Consider the following 22,807-nt stretch of genomic DNA (forward strand, 5'->3'; position numbering starts at 1 on the left):
CAGACACAATTAGAATTAATGTCAGGGGAAACATTTACCTTTTACTTCTATACATTGACAGCCAATAAATTTGTTAATATGGGGGCAATTAATCCACTCTCAGTTTTAGGGCAGCTTCTCTAACTTACATGGGAACCCCTCCATTGGTGAGCCTCTGATAGATTAATGTCCAATGCTCATAGAGCACCTGTACAATGTCTGTGGGAGGAATAGTAGTGAAATGGAAATTGTATCTGACACAGCAACAGGTACAGTATCCATTTATACTGTCATGTTGCTGGTGTCTAAATCAAGACCCAATTATGTGCCTAAATTAATGGTATATTGTGGGCTTCAAGAACTTTCGAGGTTATGTTTTCTTAGATTTGAAAACATGTTACGTCATATAATTGTCACTTTAAAATCTAATACAAATATGTCTGTATGTAACATATGGCAGCCAAAAGTGCAATATATGTAATTTTTTTAGCTAGGAGCAATCTAACTCTATACTGTTTCACCATCTGGTTTAGTCTCCTCTTTCCCTTCCTTGGGACTAGTGGAGAGTATTTTAAATCCAGCATCAAAGCTCTTCCTGTTCAAAAGCTGTTATTATGGGATCCTGCTCTAAATACAGAAGTTGTTTGTTCCGACAGACAGGAATAAGTATTGCCCAGTTTGTCCTTGCATGCTTCAGATTCTCAGTGGACATCGTAATGTATGTGGATGTGTGTGGGTGGGTGTGGATGTGTGTTTGTTTTTCACGTTACATTCCAGTGCCATGTGTTTGGATGGAATGGGAATTATACACACATACGCTTATATCAATAAGGTTCTGTGTTAAGCTGTGTGGAAACATAAATGAGGTGGCGTGGTTGTGCGGCAGATTAGTCATTCATAAGCCTAAAATGTTGTTTATATAGCGATCCTGTAAGTTTAGAATTTTATTGGTTTGTGTCATTCCTAATTCTGCTTCACATATTAATTTGCTTCTTTGCTGCACTCAACCTAAAATTGTAAAGCAATTTTATTAAGTGAAGTAGAAGGACTTTGGAATATTTTTTTAGGGTAGATTTTTTTCCCTGGTAGGTGAAACCAATGGAAAGGCTTTAAACCAAAATGGGTAGGTGAAAGTCGGTGGAGGCCTTCTGAAAAGGTCATTTGTCGAACTGAAACTTGTTGCTGGCAAACACCAATGTATTACATCAGTTTCCTGCTGTGACACAGGCTGGTGGGTGGTGGGACGGGTTTGAGGGCTTTTTAAAGCAAATGGTTAACATACAAAAAGCTCATTGTTCCCATGTCTGTCTTTCCTGGGAGTCCTAAAGAAGCAAGTTTATAAAGGGTCATTGACTGCTAGATCTGTGTTTGACTCTTACACGTTTTGACATGGCCACCCCATTCTGCCCTGTACCTGATGGTCTGCCAGATCCTAGCTTACAAAATTAGCAAATTGAAATGATCCACCTATTAAGCAATACAGTGCAGAGATGGATTCTCTCACAGTACATTAATGTTTTGAATGTGACTGTTCTAATTGTTTTGACAAGGCCATCCTCAAGAATCCATCACTTAGTACTGGGTGTGTCAAAAGTCATGGCTCATACACAATGTATTATATAAATTTATAAGCATGCCTAAGTATGGTTACATTTTCCCTGATGTTTCTAAATTCTCACTATGGCCTCCTTTAAATAATCCAAAATGCCTGTGGGGCATAGTTTTTGACACACCTTGTATATAAGATGTTTTACAAAGATGTGAAAAAGATCAGAGCTCCTACTCACATAGATTTTGCTTGTTGGAAGTAAAGCTATAGTTTTCTAGCACTATTTTATTAATTCAGTGCTGAGATCACACCAAAATATTGTCTGTGTTGAAATGAGAATTTGGCTAGAATTGATTTCTGTATGTCATAGATAAGCTAAAAGCAAGGTTAAGTCAAATTGGGAGATGAGGGAGAGGGCCTTCTCAGTGGTGGCCCCTCAGCTCTGGAATGCTCTCCCCATGTAGATTAGGCAGGTCAACACACTGTCCTCCTTCCATAGGAACCTGAAGATCTGGCTAGTCAAACAAGCTTTTGAGAGTGCCTAGTTCCTAGTTCTCCTTTTGAACATAGAATCATAGAGTTGGAAGAGTTATCTAAGCAATGTTATGCAGCGTTGTACTTTTTCCCATGCCCTCTTCCCATGGCTACAGCTTTACACTTATCCCATTCCCGGTTCGATTGTTTACTCCCTGGCCACATTTATAGAGCTTACCACCATTAATTGATGAGCACTGTTTTGAATTGAGTGTTAGTTGATGTTTTGTATGTCCATAGGTAAAGTAAGGTAAAGATTTTCCTCTGATATTAAGTCCAGTTGTGCCCGATTCTGGGTGTTGGTGCTCATCTCCATTTCTAAGCCGAAGAGCTGGCGTCATCCATAGACACCTCCAAGATCATGTGGCCAGCATGACTGCATGGAGCACCATCCATATATTGTATTAATCGTATTTTAAAATTGTTTTCATTTTATGTTCTGTTTTCAGGCAACTTGTGCTGTGTGTCAGCTGCCCCAAGTCCCTCTAGGGAGATGGTGGCGGGATACAAGAATAAAGAAGATGTTGTTGTTGTTGTTGTTGTTAAGAAATAAGGATTCAACTTCTTGAAAGACTAATCAAGAAATTTTTACACACAAGTTGAAGGCAGAGCTTGAGAAAAAATATTTTTCTTTTCTATAACTCCTTAAAAATCTAAAAATAAAATTCCAAGCTCAGTTTAAAAGCATTTTACATTTATTTTGAGGGCTTTTTTGATATTTTACCGTAAAAGGGAAAACAAACTTTTCTTTCATAGTGAGTGATAGCCCTTAACCTTGCAATGAAAAAAGTTCATCTGGCCTGAAAACTTTATATGCCTCTGCAGCCAATTCCAAGCTAGAAGTAAATTAGTAGATAATGATTCAAAATTAAAATTCACAAAGATTTTTTTAAAGTGACAAATAGCTAATAGACGCCAGTTGAGCTATCAGCTAAAAACTGTTTACACTTCTTCTCTCAAACACTATGATTACATTTTAGGGACTTTTCTGACAGCATTTTCTTAACATAGCGGAATGCTGTGAGTTCAGGTTTTCCATACTGCTATTCTCAGTCAAGTGAGATATTTGCTGGCAAACCTCTTCCTCCACAGCCCACAGATGGAAATAGAAATGTAGAGTGGGTATTTGGGAAAGACTACATGTGCATTTAAAAAGACACTTGAAACTCTTTTCAGTTTTTAGCATGCTTATTTCTGTTTCTCTGCAGGGCTGTGCCAAAGTTCATGAAAAGGATAAAAGTCCCAGATTATAAAGACCGAAATGTGTTTGGAGTTCCCTTAACAGTGATTGTCCAACGTACAGGGCAGCCTCTTCCTCAGAGCATTCAACAAGCCATGAGATACCTTCGCAACCACTGCCTGGATCAGGTTGGATTCTTCTTCCACTTTTGCCTTCCAAAATCCACAAAATTTATTTTTACTAATGTGTCTCATTCAGATGTGTGCTTTAGAAAATTGTGTTGATAGTCACAGAAATGCATTAATTGCCAAACTCAAAATAATGAACCCTCAATTTATGAAATGTGTAACTCTCTCCATCTTGTTGTGTAGGTTGGCCTTTTCCGAAAATCTGGGGTCAAGTCGAGAATCCAGGCATTACGACAGATGAATGAAAGCTCAACAGGCAGGGTCAGCTATGAAGGGCAGTCTGCTTACGATGTGGCTGACATGTTGAAGCAATATTTCCGTGATCTGCCTGAACCACTCTTGACCAACAAACTTTCGGAAACTTTCTTACAGATCTACCAGTGTAAGTCATGGATTGTTCATCAGTGTAGTTTCTGCCGTTTCTAAATATTTATCCTTAGATACACAGTTTCTCAGAGTTTGATGCAGAAAACAAAATATTTATTGATATTCTCAATTTTAAAAGGTTTGTTGTTGTTTATTCGTTCAGTCGCTTCCGACTCTTTGTGACCTCCTGGACTAGCCCACACCAGAGCTCCTTGTTGGCCATACCCACCCCCAGCTCCTTCAGAGTCAAGCCAGTCACTTCAAGGATACCATCCATCCATCTTGCCCTTGGTCGGCCCCTCTTCCCTTTTCCTTCCATTTTCTCCAGTCTTCACTAAGCTTTCCTTTCTTCTCATGATGTGGCCAAAGTACTTCATCTTTGCCTTTAATATCCTTCCCTCCAATGGGCAGTCAGGCTTAATTTCCCGGAGTATGGACTGGTTGGATCTTCTCAGGGTCCAAAGCACTCTCAGGATTTTCCTCCAACACCACAATTCAAAAGCATATATCTTCCTTTGCTCAACCTTCCTTATGGTCCAGCTCTCACATCCATAGGTTACTACAGGGAATACCACTGCTTTAACTATACAGATCTTTGTTGCCAGTGTGATGTCTCTACTCTTCACTCTTCTATCAAGACTGATCATTACTCTCCTCCCAAGAAGTAAACGTCTTCTGATTTCCTGGCTGCAGTCTGCATCTGCAGTAATCTTTGCACCTAGAAATACAAAGTCTGTCACTGCCTTAGAAGGTTAAAAACATAATTTATCACTCAAAATCAGATTATGTAAAATATGTTAAAACAATTTAAAATAAATTAATTTGAAAATGGGATACAATCAATTTGGCCCCAAAGACTTTAATTTAAAAAAGAATTGTTTTGACTTGAAACTGAAATGACCCCAATACAGGGGCCAATTGGGCATCAGAGTGGAAGGTATTCCATAACGGAGATGTCAAGCAAAGAAGGCCTTCTTCCATGTATGGGACCTCACACACATATAAAGTCAGCAGAAACAGTAGCAAGCAATCATGGGGACTGCAATCTAACTGTTAGGGAAAACTACCCTAAAATAAATCAGAGAATCCAAAATACAAACAGGATACTAAAAGTTGAGCATTCAGCTCACAGCTAGCAAAGTGTGCCGTGTGATGTGGCTGTAAAGAATTTAGAGCTTGGGTAGGCAAAGTTGCAGAGCCCAATCTTAAAAATCACAAAATATTTATTTATAATAATAAAGAACTAACTACATTTCTTAATAATCAAGAACTGGATCTGAGTTACTCTAACACCCATTTCTTCTAAGGTTTTAAAGGGGGGGGGAACAATCACTACATTTCTCTGATACACAAGCAGAGAGAGATCTCAAAGCACACAGCTCATACTAAAGATGTAAGAGAACATAAGTCAGATTTTTAAAAGGCTTGCAGTAGGAAAGTATGCATTTTAAACAACCAGACTGAGAGCAGAAACAGACAGGAAAGAAGAAATTAGATACATTCCAACCTTCTTACAGGAGACACAGAGGAAGGGAATTCCCTCAGACTTTACTAAACTAACTGATCCTCATTGAGGACTTGAGACTTGGACAGTGTGGGGTGTACTTTTGCTGCAATTTGTGCAAGATAATTGGAGCTTTGACATGTTTTCATTTTTAGTGTTGACTTTCTAAATTATTGCATTCTGTTTTTATTTTTAATGTCTTTTCCTTGTATTTGTCACATCCCCAATTATGTCTGTTAATTAGAAACAAAATGAATCAGCTTCTCTGTTATTTCTCTCATTATGCAAGGCTTATTGTAAAAATTGGGATGCTTATTGAGAGGAACCCATGGTGGCACAGCAGGTTAAACCGCTGAGCTGCTGAACTTGCTGACCAAAAGGTTGGCGGCTCAAATCCGGGAAGTTGGATGAGCTCCCATTGTTAGACCCAGCTTCCGCCAACCTAGCAGTTCAAAAACATGCAAATGTGAGTAGATCAATAGGTACTTCTCCATGCAATCACGCTGGCCATATGACCTTGGAGGTGTCTACGGACAATGCTGGCTATTCCTTAGAAATGGAAATGAGCACCACCACCCTAGAGTTGGACACAACTAGACTTAATTTCAGGGGAAACTTTAAGTTTACCTTTATTGTTAAAAAGCAAGTATAGAAAGTGTCATGGCCACTTTGTCTTTCTAAATCTGGAGTTCTGTGATGTGTATCCATCTCCCTTTTCTTAAAAATGTCCACTCAAGCTGTCCTCTCTGCTTATTGAAGCTCAGTCTGGACATTTTGTGGTGCCAAAGTTAGGAATAGTTTGAGGGCTATTTATTTTAATTGCCTTCCTGATTGAGGAATGTGTGTCTCGCTGGTGTGTATGAATTTTTTTGCAGCCAAAATTGGCAGAGCTTAGCCTTTGTATGCTCGTCGCCACCCATGTTCATAAAATGGTGGAGCCCCCATCTAATTTAATGGGCCTTTTAAGCAGGTCTGCAGAAGTGTGTGGCTCTCAAAATTAAAAATCTAAATTTAACTCAGAGCTTTGTTGAGTCTCTTGCTAGGCAGGAAATACCTGAGGGCGGTTAAGCTGTGGACCAAAAAGGAGGGGGGGGGGAATCCAGAAAACCTTCATGTGCCATGAATGGTATGCAATGCAACGCACTACAGGAAATCATTGCAGACTGAAGTCAAAAATAGTTGAAACGAGCATTTGCTTTGGGATGCATTCATGCTATATGTGTGGAAAATCATTGACTTGAGAGGATTGCTAATCTTGTGCAGATGTGCCAAAGGACCAGCGTCTCCAGGCGATCAAGGCGGCCATTATGCTCCTACCAGATGAGAACAGAGAGGTCCTACAGATCCTCCTATATTTTTTGAGTGATGTCACGGCTGCTGTGAAGGAAAACCAAATGACGCCAACAAATCTGGCTGTGTGCTTAGCGCCTTCCCTTTTCCACTTGAACACCTTGAAGAGGGAAAATTCTTCACCAAGGCAAGTCTCATCCTGGTGGCCTTTGCTGCTGAAGCACTTCCAATAGCTTGTCCTTTTAAAAGGTTGAAATTTCCCTTCAAAACCAAAATTGCTACCGCTTTTGCATAAATGGTCTCTGATGAACAATATTGTGGGTAATAAAACGCCAGTAATTGAATAGTTGTGATCATTCAGACATTTAAGTCCTTGCTGGATTTGAGAAGTGGTGAATGTGCATGGGTGAAAGCAGTATTTTATTCATACTTAGAGCTTGGAAAGTCTTAGAAAAATATATGTTTTTGGACTACAACTTCCAAACCCCTCCCTACCTAGCACAGCTGGGAATGTTAATAAAAATGTTAACAGTTCCTAGCTTTTCATAAACGCAGATATAGCACTATATTTCCATTTTAACTGTCTTCAATCCTGTGGAATCCTGGAGTTTGTAGTTTAGAGACACACCAGAATTTGCTCAGGCATAAGAGCTTTCTGGCTGATGGCTCTCAATATGCCTCCCCAATTTCAAGTCCTAGAATTCCATAGGGTGGAACCATGCAAGGGAACTATACAACTATTAACAATATGATATAGTGGGAAACCATAGGCACCTGGCTGATCATTATATTATAAATCAGTGGTTCCCAACCTGTGGTCCATGGACCACCAGTGGTCTCACAAAACCCTCTGAGGTAATGGGGATGTTGGGAGGGGAGAGGCTGACTACCCATGAAAGGTGTCACAACAAGCCTCCTGACTGCTGTTTCTCCGCCCTCCCCCTGAGCGGAGCCGTTGCATGTGATGACTGGAAGGAAGTGCCTTAGTGTCTTCATTTTTAGACCTGTTCCTAGGGGTATTTGGGACACTGATTCAGAAAATTGCATTGGATTTAATAAATTATTAAATACATTTTTCTGTGGGCAAGCAGATGGTGACTACTGGATGCATATACACTGTATCAGAAACTAGAGCTGATGTGGTCTATCCAATGCCATTTTCTGAATCAGCACCCCAAATAACCAAACTAAATCTAAAGTTGACCAAAAACTGATTCGTAACCCTTTTGGTACTAATGTTGGAGAGTGGTGCCTGGTCAAAGTAGTACCTGGTCAAATGGTTTTTTAAAAAAGGTTGGAAGCCATTGTTATAAATGAAGAAAAGTGCTAGACATTTTATTTATTTATTCAAGGCACTTATCTATTGTCTCTTAGCCCATCAGAGCCCAAAATTCAGATACAAAGCTTATCATGAGCCTTCTGGTGGAATTCTTAAGTTTTTCTAGATTTCCCCTTTCGTATAAGAGATTAAATTGGCCCACTGATACATTATACACAGCCTTCCCACTGATCGTTAATGAAAATTGTGTTTTAACAGGGTGATGCAGAGGAAGCAGAGTTTAGGAAAACCTGATCAAAAAGATTTAAATGAGAACTTGGCTGCAACGCAAGGCCTGGGCCACATGATTGCTGAGTGCAAGAAGTTGTTTCAGGTGAATATTTTACTATAAATTGATTTCTAAGACCTTCTATTAATATCCTGCATTGCATTCTTGATTTTGCTTTTGACATCGCCATGCTGGATTGGTCAGCTAGTTTCACTAGTGGGACACTGTTGAAAGAGTCTGAAAGGGCAGGACTGGTCCCCTGACATTGGCCAAAAGAAAGTAGTTCCCTCAGTCAGGCAGCAAGTGGTGGGACTAGAAGCCTTCTGACTGTCTTCCAAAGTGGTCTACACCACACAGCTTATTCTGAACCCCATAAGCCAGGGATGGGCAACTATGAAAGATTAGGGACCTTGAGGAACTGCACCTCTCATCACACCTGCTACTGCATGAGGAAATGATTACAGGCATCCTCACTTATTTGATAGGTTAGAGATCAGAGTGCCGTCAAAGAATGGAAATTATTGAATTGGGTTTTCAATAACCCACTTTTCCACGATGTAACAATTTTGAATTATATCCAGAATCCTCTATTCAATACATGATCCACTCTTTCATCATTCTTGCATTATGCTTTTGCAACCATGTTGCTGCATTTTCTCTCAGTCAGTGCCATCTTGGAAAGTATTTCTAAAACAGAAATATAGCCATTGAGCAAAGTCAGCATTTGCAAGACTTTCTAAATAAAGCAGGCTGATTTTCCTTTTATATGAAGTTTAGCTGAAGTATTTGCTGCATATTGTTGCTCACAGATTCATGTAATGGTCTAAAACAACCACTAGGTGGCAAACAGCATCAATTTTTCATGCCTTCCATGTAAGGGGTCTCAAATGCGGTTGCAACCCACAGTTTTAAGAAGCTTTGGTTTAGAGCAGTGGTTCTCAACCAGCTGCTACCCAGGGATTTTGGCCTACAGCGTTTACCAGTTGTTAGGATTTCTGGGAGTTGAAGCCCAAAACATCTGGTGACCCACAGGTTGAGAACCACTGGTTTAGAGTCTCAAACAGCACAAATGAAATCTTATAAAATGCATAATGGGATATTGTCATCAGTTGTATCTCTCTGACTGTTTCTCCATTTTGTCCCTCTGCCTCTGGAATTCTTCCAATTCTTAGATTCCTGAAGAAATGAGCAGATGTCGCAATTCTTATACAGAACAAGATCTTAGACCTGTGAGCTTGGAGGAACTGGGGAGAGCTCATAACTCTAACTCTGAGCCTGCCGACTATCGCTCTTACATCCAAGACTGTATGGACGATTTGCTGAAGGAGATTAAAGACAAATTTAAAGGCTGGGTCAGCTGCTCCACCTCAGAGCAAGCAGAGCTTGCCTGCAAGAAGGTATTTGAGCATAATTTCAAGAAGGTAGTTTGTAATGCAAATGCATGGGGATGGGAAAGCAAATGAAACCACACTGTTTATGCATTTTAGAGAAGGGAAACTGTGTTGGTCTTATGCTTTGAAAAAATAATGAAATGCAAATAATGGCTCAATAGGACCCCCTGGTGGCGCAGCAGGTTAAACTGCTGAGCTGATGAACTTGCTGACTGAAAGGTTGGCGGTTCAAATCTGGGGAGCAGGATGAGCTCTCGATGGTAGGCCCAGCTTCTGCCAAGCTAGCAGTTTGAAAACATTCATATGTGAGTAGATCAATCTAAGCTGCATTGGTTTCAAGCTGACAAATACCTGTCTATTTGTATTTTATTTTAAGAGAACTAGATGTATGTTGTGTTTGCATTGTCTGTTTTGATAAGGCCAACTGACTGATCAATAAAATTGTTCACTTTAGAGGAGATCAGTGGGTACCACTTCTGCGGGAAGGTAATGACAGTCCATGCAGTCATGCTGGCCACATGACCTTGGAGATGTCTACGCACAACACCAGCTTTTCAGCTTAGAAATGGAGATGAGCACCCCATCCCCACCCCAGTGTTGGACACTACTAGACTTAATGTCAGGGGAAACCTTAACCTTTAATGACTCATTAAAGGTCTTTCCCCAAAAATGGGAAAGATGGCATAAGCTGAGTTGAAATCAAATTTGCTGATTTGGTTACCAAAAAAAATATTATACTGGGAGCAATGTTAAAATCATCCAGATTTCAGTATAGTCTTCATGAGTTAAATTGGGATATGGAATTCAGTTGAAAGGTGATATGGAATTTAAACCCTTTGCCAGAATAGACAATAAAAGCCAGTGTGGTGTAATGGTTTCAGCACTGAAGTACAATGCTAGAGACCAGAGTGTGATTTCCCGCTCGGTGATATAAACCCACTGGATAATTTGAGACAAATCACACACTCAAGTCCAGGAAACCCTATGATAGGGACACCTTAGGGTCACCATAACTTAGAAATGACTTGAATGAACATGAAAACAATATAGAAGATTGAGATCTTGCTCATACTGGGAACTGTGGTTGAACTTCCATAGAGTCAAAATTTTCAGGTGACTGTTGCAGTAATCTATTCTGATAACTGCAATCCGCACTCAAAAAGAAACACACCCGGCTTTGTTCCAGTGCTACCACCACGGTCTCTTTGTTCTCCTTCCAGATACAAATGCTTTGGCAGAAGCAGCTATGTAGGAAGTTGCAGGAAAGATGAAGCTGTCAAATGTGATAGCTGTTACAGTCATAAAAGTGCTTCTGTTCACATGGAGATTAGTTCACATTTTCCTGTCTTCACAGGATGAGAGACAGATCCCTGTCTTTGAACAGTATTGCCATTGGATATGACAATACTGCCCCTCCAGAATAAATGTTTTGAGGATATTCCACATGTGCCATTCACAAATAATAGATTATACATTTAAACAGTAACTTTGGGGTGTCACCCAAATCCTTGCGCAATACAATGATATTTTCACAGTGTGTAACAATACATGACACTGTCACTTATTAAAAGCAAAGTGACAGAAGTTCATTTGAATAAGAAATTGATGCACCTGAAAACTTCCAAGAGCAATAATCCATCTTCCTTTCTTTGACCAGAAAAATGTCTATGGATTCTGAAGGGTCTTAGGGCCACAAAAACATTGTGTGGATCACATGCAGTTCCAGAACAACCCCTGAAATAGAGAATACTAAACTGATGGTTTGGTTTTATCATGTATTGGCCTCTTCATTTTATTTGTGAAAAGAATTCCTCATTGTATTCGTCGTATATTTTTAATTGGGTCACTTTATGAATAGGAACCCCTGGTGGCGCAGTGGGTTGAAGCCTTGTGCTGGCAGGACTGCTGACCGAAAGGCCAGTGGTTTGAATCCAAGGAGCAGGGTGAGCTCCCATCTGTCAGCTCCAGCTTCCCATGTGGGGACATGAGACATGAGAGAAGTCTCCCACAGGATGTTAAAACATCCAGACATCCTCTTGGCAATGCCCTTGCAGATATCCAATTCTCTCACACCAGAAACAACTTGCAGTCAGTTTCCCAAGTCGCTCCTGACACACACAAAAAAACTTTATGAATTATGCTTGCTAGCCTCCTTGCCAATCCATACTTTTCACTTCTGTATTGGGAAGGACAGAGGTACAAATGATAGCTAAATGCTTCATTTTGTTTTCAGCTTGCATTAGTTCAATAATAATAATAATAATAATAATTTTATTTGTACCCTGCCACCATCTCCCTGAAGGAGACTCAGGGCAGCTAACATGAGGCCAAGCCCAAAATTACAATACAGCAAAATAAAATACAAAGAAGCAAAAATAACATCAAAATAAAATACAAGAAATAACAAAATAAAAATAAACAGTTACAAAATAACATGATAAAGAAATAGAACACTGTCTATAAAAATCTATAAAGGTTAACAGCATCAAAGAGTTGTTCAATCAGGAAGCATAAACTGAACTTGAATTTAACTCAGACCTCCATTGCAATAATGCTTTTTAGGTTTGTGATGGTCCCCCTCTCCGGTTGTGGAAATCCACAGTTGAAATCCCTGCAACTCCTGAAGACGTCTTAAGCCGTATACTTAAAGAGCAGCATTTCTGGGATGAAGATCTTTTAGATGCAAAAGTGGTGGAGACTTTGGATAGCCAAACTGATGTTTACCAATATGTGCAAAACAGCATGGCACCACATCCGGCCAGAGACTATGTAGTTCTAAGGTAAACGTGTGAATTTTGCCTGCAATGTAGCAGAAACCTGTCCTACAATAACAGTCTTTACACAGATATTCAGTCATCCTTTTCTTTACTGTGTGTAATTCCTCCCCACTTGATATTTCCATCCATGCAATGTGTCATTGGCCAGCATTATGTTAGTGATATATATGCATGTGTAAGTCAACACGTGCAGGGAAAAATATTCATTACAGCAGAAAAGATGTATTCTGCTGATAGTGGCTGAAGAGGAGTTGTGCTTACGACATTGCACATTAAGATTTTGAGATGTACATTGCAGCTGTGCACTGCTCCTTACACAATGGCACTGAGTCATTGGCATGGGTTTCACAATGTTGCCTTTCTGCATAGAGATTATTTAGTACTGATATCTTTGCATGCAGATATTTATGTTACAATCACATTGTCTTTGTATAATATTTTCACTTCCAGAAACTGTTTTTGTTCCTTAATAAAACTCAACTTGTTTTCAACAGGACTTGGAGGAAAAACCTATCTAAGGGGGCTTGTGCACTTTTAAGCACCTCAGTGGACCATGACCGTGCCCCAGTGCTCGGTGTCAGAGTGAATGTGCTCCTGTCCAGATATCTAATTGAACCATGTGGATCAGGAAAATCCAAGCTCACTTATATGTGCAGAATAGATTTAAGGTAAAGGTTGTTTCATTTTTTGTCTTCCTCCATTATGTGAAAGCACTTGTCCACTCCTTATAGTTGTAGCCTTGCAACATGATAATTTGCAATGCAGACCAATGCCAACTTGGCTGTCCTTCCCTTTCCTGTATTGTATTCTGAAGAAGGATAACTCAGGAGTGGTGATGGATCTGAATCTATTTACAGTGGTTCCTTGTTATCCATTGAGGTTTGGTTTCAAGACCACCACCACCCATAGATTCCAAATTCCTGCAGATGAAGTTTCATTATACTAAATAATAATAATAATAAAATGGTATCACTTATATAAAATGTCAAAATCAAAGTTTACTGTATAGTTTATAAATATATTTAGAAGCCCTGGATGCAGAATTTGTGGATACGGAGAGCCAACTGTATTTGTATTTACTGTTTAACAAAAACTCATGATTCTAGTGGGATTTCCTTCATATTCCCCAGGAAGGACTCTTCAGAAGTATGCTGAATTTTCAAGCATTCATACCTGAAGTCTGTTTTTCCTGTTCTTCCAGATAGATTAGTACCCAAATCCATCTATGTTGGGTTGCTGTGAGTTTTCCAGGCTGTATGGCCATGTTCCAGAAGCATTCAATCCGACATTTTGCCCACATCTATGGCAGGCATCCTCAGAGGTTGTGAAGTTTGTTGGAAACTAGGCAAGTGAGGTTTATATCTCTGTGGAATGTGTGAATGTTGCAGTTGGCTACCTTGACTAATCCCGGCACCAACTGTTGGTCTGGCCAGAGTGAAGAGAGAGGGGGGCAGAAGACAGTTACATCTTGTCTCCTGTGCTTTACTGATTATAATATAATATAATATAATATAATATAATATAATATCAGTTGGGACCCCCCCCCCCCCCCCCACACACACACACACACACCAGCTGCTGGTCTGGCCAGAGTGAAGAGGGGGGGGGGCAGAAGACAGTTCCATCTTGTCTGCTGTGCTTTACTAATAATATAATATATTGTATATACATATAATATTTATAATATTATAATGTAATACAATAGACTAATAATAATTCAATATTATAATTATATATTTTATATTACATGTATTTTTACTAATAATATTACAATATAATGGTATCGTACAATATAGTAATATATAATACTGATATTGTACTATGCTAATAATATAATATATTGTATGTATATATATATCTTGTAAGCTGGTCTGAGTCCCCTTTGAGGTGAGAAGGGCGGCATATACAAGTCGTAAATAAATAAATAGATAGATTAGCATTGAAAGGCCATTATAGTATACTGTGTCCAGGTTGGTTCGTCAGGTGCTCCGCTATGACTGACTTCTCTGGTTGAATGTTCCTTCATTTGTGTTTGAGCTCTATGTTTGGTGGTACCTCTGAAGACTTGTCCAAAGCTGCAAAGTATACGGTAGACTCCTGCAGAGGTCAGAGGTGAGTGGACAAGTCTACATAGAGACCACCAAACGCAGCATTGCCCAGACACGAATCAAGGAACATGAACGGCACTGTAGACTACTTCAACCAGAGAAGTCAGCCATAGCAGAGCACCCAATGAACCAACCTAGGCACAGCATATTATTTGAGAACACAGAAATGCTGGACCACTCCAACAACTACCATGTCAGATTACACAGAAAAGCCATTGAAATCCACAAACATGTAGACAGTTTCAGCGGAAAGGAGGATACCATGAAAAAGAACAAAATCTGGCTATCAGTATTTTAAAAAAACCTCTAAAATCAGGACAGTAAATAAAGAGCAACACAAAAAATAGGGGAATTCCAGACATGAATCAATCAGGGCCAGCTAACACCTCCCAACAAAGGATCCCCCAGGCAGCAACCAGCCAGGCTTTTAAGCTGCAAGGCCATTAAATGCTAATCAGGGTGGCTAACTGCAACATTCACACTTGCCTCAAGCAAAAAAAAAATCATTCTCCCACCCTGGACATTACAGATATATAAACCGCACTTGCCTAGTCTCCAACAGACCCTGCAACCTCTGAGTATGCCTGCTATAGATGTAGGCGAAATATCAGGAAAGAATGCCTCTGGAGCATGGCCATACAGCTCGAAAAACTCACAGCTACACAACCTATATTTGTTCTCATAATGTCTTTTCATTTTTCTCCCTTCAAATCGAGGTGACTGTTACCAGTTTCATGTGTTTGCTTTCTTTGAAACAGGGGACATAAGCCTGACTGGTACACAAAGGCTTTTGGACACTTGTGTGCGGCGGAAGTAGTCAAGATCAGAGACTCTTTCGTTAATCAGAATCTTGAGACTAAAGAAGGAAAATCAAGGTGACAAGTGAAACAATCCCACAATTCATTGGCATACACAGCTACTTTCAGGAACTGTTGGTGGTGTGCTCCAGAATGGCTCGTAGTGGGGCCTGCTAAGGTCCTGAAGAAGGAGTGTTTTGAATGGATCCGATATCTGTGCAAAACTCTGTGGCAATACCGTTCATTTTAAAGCTGCTTCGTCTTGATCTTAGGCCTATAGTGTAGGCCTTGACTGGAATATATTGGATGGTGCAACTAAACAAAAAGTAATATTATTCATGTTTTTTGGAACTGTGTAATTTGCTTCTGAGAAGCAAAACTCTTATTAAGACCTAAATATATTTCTGGAATATAGTGGAAACGATTCATTCCTATATAATGTTAGATTTGTGTGTCTGTGTCTGTGTGCCATTTCTCGAGGGACTGTTTCATCCACTGGATTTGTTGGCACTCTTCAATGGGTTCTTGCTAATGTAAGTGAAGGAAGGTTTGCACAGAGCTAGAGATATGAACTAGAAGGCAGAGGAAAAAATGAAAATTGAGACATGACTTATTCGGCAGAGAAGGCAAAGACAGAATATCTGAAACTGGTGTGTTGCTTTGATGGAAGATATTTTTTAAATGCCCAATGGATTTCAACATATTTATTTTGCAGTGGCAGTAGTTCTGCACACATTCCCATTTGAAAGCTTCCCCAGCATTTGCATAGCGCCCAGACAGATCTGAGCTTGCCATAGCAGGAAACTTGCATTATTCACAGCTTCCCCATGAGTTCCCTTGCATGAAATACAGATTTACTGTGAAATTTCCTATTTTTCGGTGTTCACTTAAAATATCATGGATATACAGATGTACCTCAGTTCATAAAGCATATGTGTTTCCAAGCATTGCTTTTTTATATAAAATACTTGGTACGAATGGCAGAAATAACATAAAAAGAACAGAGATAGGTTCCTAATGTTACGGGAAACTACCCAAAAATATAGCAGAGCATCCAAAATACAAACAGGATACTAAAAATTGAGCAATCAGCTCACAGCAAAGCAAAGTGTGATGTGCTGTTGGATTTGACTGTAAAGAAATTAGAGCTTATGCAGGCAAAGATGCTGAGTACAGTCTTATATAATAATAATAATTATTATTATTATTACTGACACAAATACACAGTATGTCACAACAAACGAGATCTATATGCTTGATTTCGTATCACAAAATCACAAGTCGAACACTTCCCAAGCGTCCAGGACTGTGTGATGTATTTTCGAATGATGCGTGCAGATCCAAGTAAGGTGGCCTTTTGCAGTTGACAGATCATGATTTTGTCAACGTTTATTGTTTCCAAATGCCGGCTGAAATCTTTTGGCACGGCACCCAGTGTGCCGATGACCACTGGGACCACCTGTACTGGTTTATGCCAGAGCTTTTGCATCATCATCATCATTATTATCATCATCATCATCATCATCATCACAAAAGGGGGACTATTTACAGAGATAAGAATAATAACTACATTTCTTAGTAGGTTTAGTTCCAGCAAATATTGGGCAGCATCCTAAAAAGTCTCCTGTCTGATTGAAGTTTATACACAGCTATAGCTTCAGATTTAATAGGTGAAACCCACTTGGGCTGGTGCTACTCGGAAGCAGTCACCTTCCGTTGAATGGGAAGCAACTCACTTCCAGTGGCATGTGTCCTAAAGCCTTTATAAAAAGAAGCTTCACTCTCAGATGCCTTGTTAACTGAGGTATGCCTGTAACACTCCAAAATCTTAAATATGCTTAAGTTGGCACCACCCAAATTTTAATGGTCTCAGAGATAGTGACTCAGAACTATGGCTGTCTCTATATATAAATATTATATTTATATGTATATAAATATTGGGCTTTTTGTTTTGCCTGATGTTTGATTCCCTTTGCCCCACTCATAAATATATACTTATTATATACTTTACCCTAGCTAAAGTAACAAGCAGGAGTATTGATAGCCCTCTTTCTGAGTGCCTCTCATACAAGAAACAGAAGACACAAGAGTAGAGGTGAAATTCTATCCAGTAGCTCAAAAACAGCACTGGATATTGTCATAACTGGATGATTTTGAAGTTCAAAAAAGATTAGGCATAATGGGTGCTGTTAGAAAAGTCCAAAGCTATTCATATATTCCACTACAACAGTAGTTCCCAACCTTTTTTTGACCAGGGACCACTTTGACAAGGGACCACTCTCCAACATTAGTACCAAAAGAATTACGAATCAGTTTTTGGACAACTTTAGATTCAGTTTGGTTATTTGGGGCGCTGATTCAGAAAATTGCATTGGATAGACCACATCAGCTCTAGTTTCTGATTTAAAACATAATGCCATCCAGTAGTCGCCATCTCCTTACCCACAGAAAACCGTATTTAATAAGCCTCAGCACTATAAGAGGATTTTGTGAGATCAGTCACTCTCGTTGCAACGGTGTAGTAACTGAGGCCGCAGACCATATTTTAGTTCTTGTGGACCACTGGTGGTCCATGGACCACAGGTTGGGAACCACTGCACTATAACTATATAACCTCATTTATTCACATGGTTTCGATAAAAACTTCCAGAATATTCAGAAATTCTGAAGTTTTGATTGTTAATAAAAGAGTATTGTTTGCTGCCATCAGATAATGTGACACAGTGCAAAGGACTACAAGTTAGGGTGAACAAGGGCTTCAAAGGATGAGGCATTCCGTTGTCCAAGTGAGTAACCCTTAAAGGAAAATCCAGACCTATAAACTATTCATATATCCTACGTCAGCCAGGTTAGCAATAAGAAATCAATTACAATATTTGGGCAGATATTCAGAGAATTTTATTGTTGTATTGCTTTTCTGTACAATATCAAGTGTCATCAAATCTAATTGTTTTTTAAAAATGCATGGAGCAAAATATTTCCCATACTTCCCAAAGGTTCTTGGTGAGGTGTGGCGATAATGATGGTTCTGTCACAGAACTGTGATAATTTTTTAAAAAATGTGCAAAGTGGGAATAAAATACAGTTTTCCCTCACTTATCGCAGGTATTATGTTCCAGGACCACTGACCATAAGTGAAAATCCACAAAGTAGGGACAAGGCGTAAGACCGTTCCCTCCTAGGAGTGGCTCTGCCCACTCTTCTCTCCCCCTACACTCACTCAATCCTTTTGCCTTCTTTTTCCTCTCCTCTTTCCCCTTCCCTTCCTCCTTCCCTCATTCCTTTGCACACCACACTTCCCGCTGGCTCCTCCTTGCATGCCTGGGTCCCCCTGCCCTCCTCCCCTCCTCTTTCCCCGCTCGTGCACGCCTTCTTCACCCTCTATTCCTCCTCCTCTCATGGCTCCCCTCACCCATCTCCCTGTCAGTACAGTGGCTGCGCTGGGAAACATGACGTTGGAGGGGTGTGTGGGTCCTCAGGTAACGGGTGAGATGAGGGAGCTGAGGACTGAGAGAGGAAGTTGCGGGAGAGAAGGAAAGAGCTGTCAAAGAAGGCAAGGAAGCAAGCTCTCCTTACCTTTTCCTTTGCCAGGTGACTGTCAAAGAAGACAGTCAAAGAAGAGCGAGAGAGTGAAGGAAAGGAAAGAAAGGCCCTTCAAGGCTGGAGGGAGGGAGGACTGAAGAGGGAAAGCGCAAGTACTGCAGAAACCCGCAAAACAGCAAACAGTGATACATACTTTAAATTCATATTTATTGTAAAACCACGAAACAGCGAGTCCACGACAAGCGACCCGCGAAGTAGCAAGGGAACACTGTATGGCCCACTTGTCCCAACCTGAGCATTTGAGAATATTCTTTGGGAGAACATCATCATGAGGTCAAATGAGCAAAATACTTGGTCATATAAAAACTGTTGTCTTGCAGTTCAGTGGTTAGGATGTGCCCCAAAGAAAGACGTTGACCCTTGCTGTGAATCTTATCTCCACCCACCCAAAATCCCAACATGACAGTCCTGGGTAAGGATTCCGCTTTGGTGTAAAGATGCAGTATTAGTGTAGAGATGCACTGAACCAGTGTGTGTAAGGAGTGAATGTAACATGGACAGTACTTTGTTTGTGTATTTGTGTGACGTCAAGACTTCCTACAGAATATCTGTTCTAATTGAAGTTCTCACAAGTTTCCTGAACCGCTGCCTTTTTTGCCCTTTCTGCTCTTCTCCCTCCAGCCAGAAATGATTGCTGATACTTGTATTAAAGACAGTGTGAAAAACTGGGTGATTGGTTCCATCTTGCTGATTCACATAAAGGAAGTGTGTAACCTCGATGTTTTTCACCTTTCCTTATCTTCAGGCAGAGGCATGGCTGGAACCAGCCCTTTGTGTTACCATTTTCAGTGTTAAGTGTATATATCATGTGTGTGATGAAGAATTGTGGTGTTTTAAGATGTGATGTACTAGCAATCCTTGCAATAGCACTATTATTGCGTGCCCTGCTTTTTTAATGTCGGTATCGCATGTTACTTGCTTTTCACGTGTTCCTCTATGGTCAGGCTCTTTGTATGTTACAGCTCATCATGCTTGTTCAGATCTGCTCAGGAGCAGGGAGACCTGCAATGAAGAACATAGGAGAATCTAGGGCACCTCCTTGTATGTTAACCTACTTACACCAGTGGTTCTCAACCTGGGGTCCCCAGATGTTTTTGGCCTTCAAGTCCCAGAAATCCTAACAGCTGGTAAACTGGCTGGGATTTCTGAGAGTTGTAGGCCAAGAACATCTGGGGACCCCAGGTTAAGAAGCATTGACTTACACCTTAGCCAAGTTAATTTGTTTTCATTCACAATTCCAAAAATTCCCATTAGCATGTCTGCCACCATGTTGACGAGTGGATTCCTAGTGGGAGAAAAGTAGCATTGCCAACTTTTCAGTCTACTTGCTGTAAGAAAAAAATATGGAATAAAATTCTTATATTTTCTATTTTTCTCTGGACATCCAAGCTTCTCTATAAGAAATCGAGAGATGAAGCCCTTTGTGGACCACACTACCCAGATGTGGTCCACAACATCCTCACAACATTAGCCTAAAACATTTACTGGGCAACAAATCCATTTCTGTAACTATGAAGCTCACTACCAGGCAAATTGTGTTAAAGATTGCACCGTATAGTATTTCACATCACTAGGGAAACTGTGTATTCTTTGTATACTTTTTACATGTTTAAATGTGTACAAAAATGTATGTTGTATATACCATCTGTTGTAAGCGTGTATACGTGTTCACACTTTATTGTCCAACATAGATAAAGCATGAAAGTAATTATTTAAAATATACTTGTATTTATACCTCAGATACTCTCGGGGGGGGGGGGGGGAGCAGGATGTTTGTACCTCAAGTTGTCTATCCTTCCCCCCCTGCCATGTAAATATGTTCCACACAGTTAAAGTCTAAGTAAAAGGAAAAAAGGTTTATAACTTGCTATTACATGTCTGTACAGAACATAATCAATAAATGCACTATTAAATGTTTATGTTTGTGAGACTCTTGAATTCTCCTCCATTTAATATCCCTTATTAAGGATATGCATTCAAGTCAAAAGGCATGCTGTTTTCGGGTCTGTTTTCATCTGACCCCTCATTTTGTGTACTGGAAAGTTACTTGAAAGGGGATGGGGTGTTTCTGTTTTCATTCGGCAGAGGTTTGGCCCATTGGTTACAATGGGAAACTTTAAAGGCACAATCTGCATGAAACGTACTTCAGTTGTTTGTTGTTCTTTATTCGTTCAGTTGACTCTTCGTGACCTCATGGACCAGCCCACGCCAGAGCTCCCTGTCAGCCGTCACCACCCCCAGCTCCTTCAAGATCAAGCCAGTCACTTCAAGGATACCATCCATCCATTTTGCCCTTGGTCAACCCCTCTTCCTTTTTCCTTCCATTTTCACAAGCATCATTGTCTTCTCTAAGTTGTAGACCCCATTTACAACTGCAGGCCTGCCAAGTTTCAAAATAATTCAGCAATCTGCAGATTTTTTAGAATTTTTTTTAAAAAAAACAAGACATATTGCAAGAATTGTAATCATCACTTGTGTCCATTCTTATCCAATCAGAATATGGACACCACCAGGCTTTTTACTGGTTGAGAGACAAAGAGAGAGAAAAATAAAATAAAAAAACATCTGCCCTTTCGAGTAACTTTCCAGTAAATGAAATGAGGGGTCAGATGAAAATGGACCCAAAAACAACACGCTTTTTGACCCGAATGCATCATGCTATGGCCACCCTATAAAAGTACCACTTTGAAGAGTCATGCCCCCCTGGGTAATTCTTCAAAGAAATATTGAAGACATGCCCGTTGTGTTTTTTTCTGTGTTTGTTATAGTGGTCCAGCATTTCTGTGTTCTCAAATTATATGCTGTGTCCAGGTTGGTTCATCCGGTGTTCTGCTATGGCTAACTTCTCAGGTTGAAATAGTCTGCAGTGCCTTTCATGTTCCTTGATTCATGTTTCAGTAACAGTAAAAAAAAAAAACCAGGGAATTCCAGACAAGAATTAATCAGGGCCAGCTAACACCTCCCAACAAAGGATTCCCCCAGGCAGCAACCAGTCAGGCTTTGAAGCTGCAAGGCTATTCAATGCTAATCAAGCTGGCCAACTGCAACATTCACACTTGACTCAAACAGATATGAGTTCTCTCTCTCACCCTGGGCATTCCACAGATATATGAATATCACTTGCCTAGTTTCCAACAGCCCTCACAACCTCTGAGGATGCCTGCCACAGATGTGGGTTATTTATTTATTTATTTATTTATCATGTCATCAGCAACCAGACATTTGTATTGCATTTTTAACAAAAACAAACAAACAGACAAAACAGAATTTGCAAGCTTGGTAGTTGATTAAATGTCCTTTGACCAGTAGCTGGCCACTTGGAGTGCCTCTGGTGATGCCGCAAGGAGGTCCTCCATTGTGCATGTAGCAGGGCTCAGGTTGCACTGCAGCAGGTGGTCTGTGGTTTGCTCATCTCCACACTCGCATGTCGTGGATTCCACTTTGTAGCCCCATTTCTTAAGATTGGCTCTGCATCTCGTGGTGCCAGTCTGTTCAGTGCCATCCAAGTCACCCAGTTTTCTGTGTGCCCAGGGGGGGAGTCTCTGATTTGGTATCAGCCATTGATTGACGTTCTGGGTTTGAGCCTGCCACTTTTGGACTCTCACTTGCTGGGGTGTTCCACCAAGTGTCTCTGTAGATCTTAGAAAACTATTTCTTGATTTAAGTCGTTGACGTGCTGGCTGATACCCAAACAAGGGATGGGCTGGAGATGTCACTGCCTTTGTCCTTTCACTATTGGCTGCTACTTCCCGGCAGATGTCAGGTGGTGCGATACCGGCTAGACAGTGTAATTTCTCCAGTGGTGTAGGGCGCAGACACCCCATGATAATGCGCCATGTCTCATTAAGAGCCACATCCACTGTTTTAGCGTGGTGACATGTGTTCCACACCGGGCATGCATACTCAGCAGCAGAGTAGCATAGAACTGCACGGCATCCTGTCAGATCCCCAAAATCTGGAGGAAAGCAAGAGTCATCGGCATCTTGAAGCCAGG

At 40.4% G+C, this 22,807-nt stretch overlaps 1 protein-coding gene across 3 annotated transcripts in view; it reads left to right on the plus strand.

Annotated features, from left to right (window-relative positions):
• The window catches only part of DLC1 (DLC1 Rho GTPase activating protein), a 316,025-nt gene extending 295,295 nt beyond the window's left edge, over positions 1–20,730 (plus strand). For all 3 annotated transcript variants that reach the window (XM_060778552.2, XM_060778551.2, XM_060778555.2), the window contains 8 exons: positions 3,271–3,430; positions 3,614–3,812; positions 6,564–6,777; positions 8,128–8,242; positions 9,310–9,534; positions 12,091–12,308; positions 12,800–12,973; positions 15,172–20,730. In XM_060778552.2, the coding sequence (XP_060634535.2) occupies positions 3,271–3,430; positions 3,614–3,812; positions 6,564–6,777; positions 8,128–8,242; positions 9,310–9,534; positions 12,091–12,308; positions 12,800–12,973; positions 15,172–15,292 (1,426 nt within the window). In that variant the 3' untranslated portion in view covers positions 15,293–20,730. The remainder of the gene's footprint in view (positions 1–3,270; positions 3,431–3,613; positions 3,813–6,563; positions 6,778–8,127; positions 8,243–9,309; positions 9,535–12,090; positions 12,309–12,799; positions 12,974–15,171) is intronic.
• Positions 20,731–22,807: the final 2,077 nt, after the last annotated feature.

The sequence above is a fragment of the Anolis sagrei genome, chromosome 5 (genome assembly GCF_037176765.1).
Source record: "Anolis sagrei isolate rAnoSag1 chromosome 5, rAnoSag1.mat, whole genome shotgun sequence".
NCBI lineage: Eukaryota > Metazoa > Chordata > Lepidosauria > Squamata > Dactyloidae > Anolis > Anolis sagrei.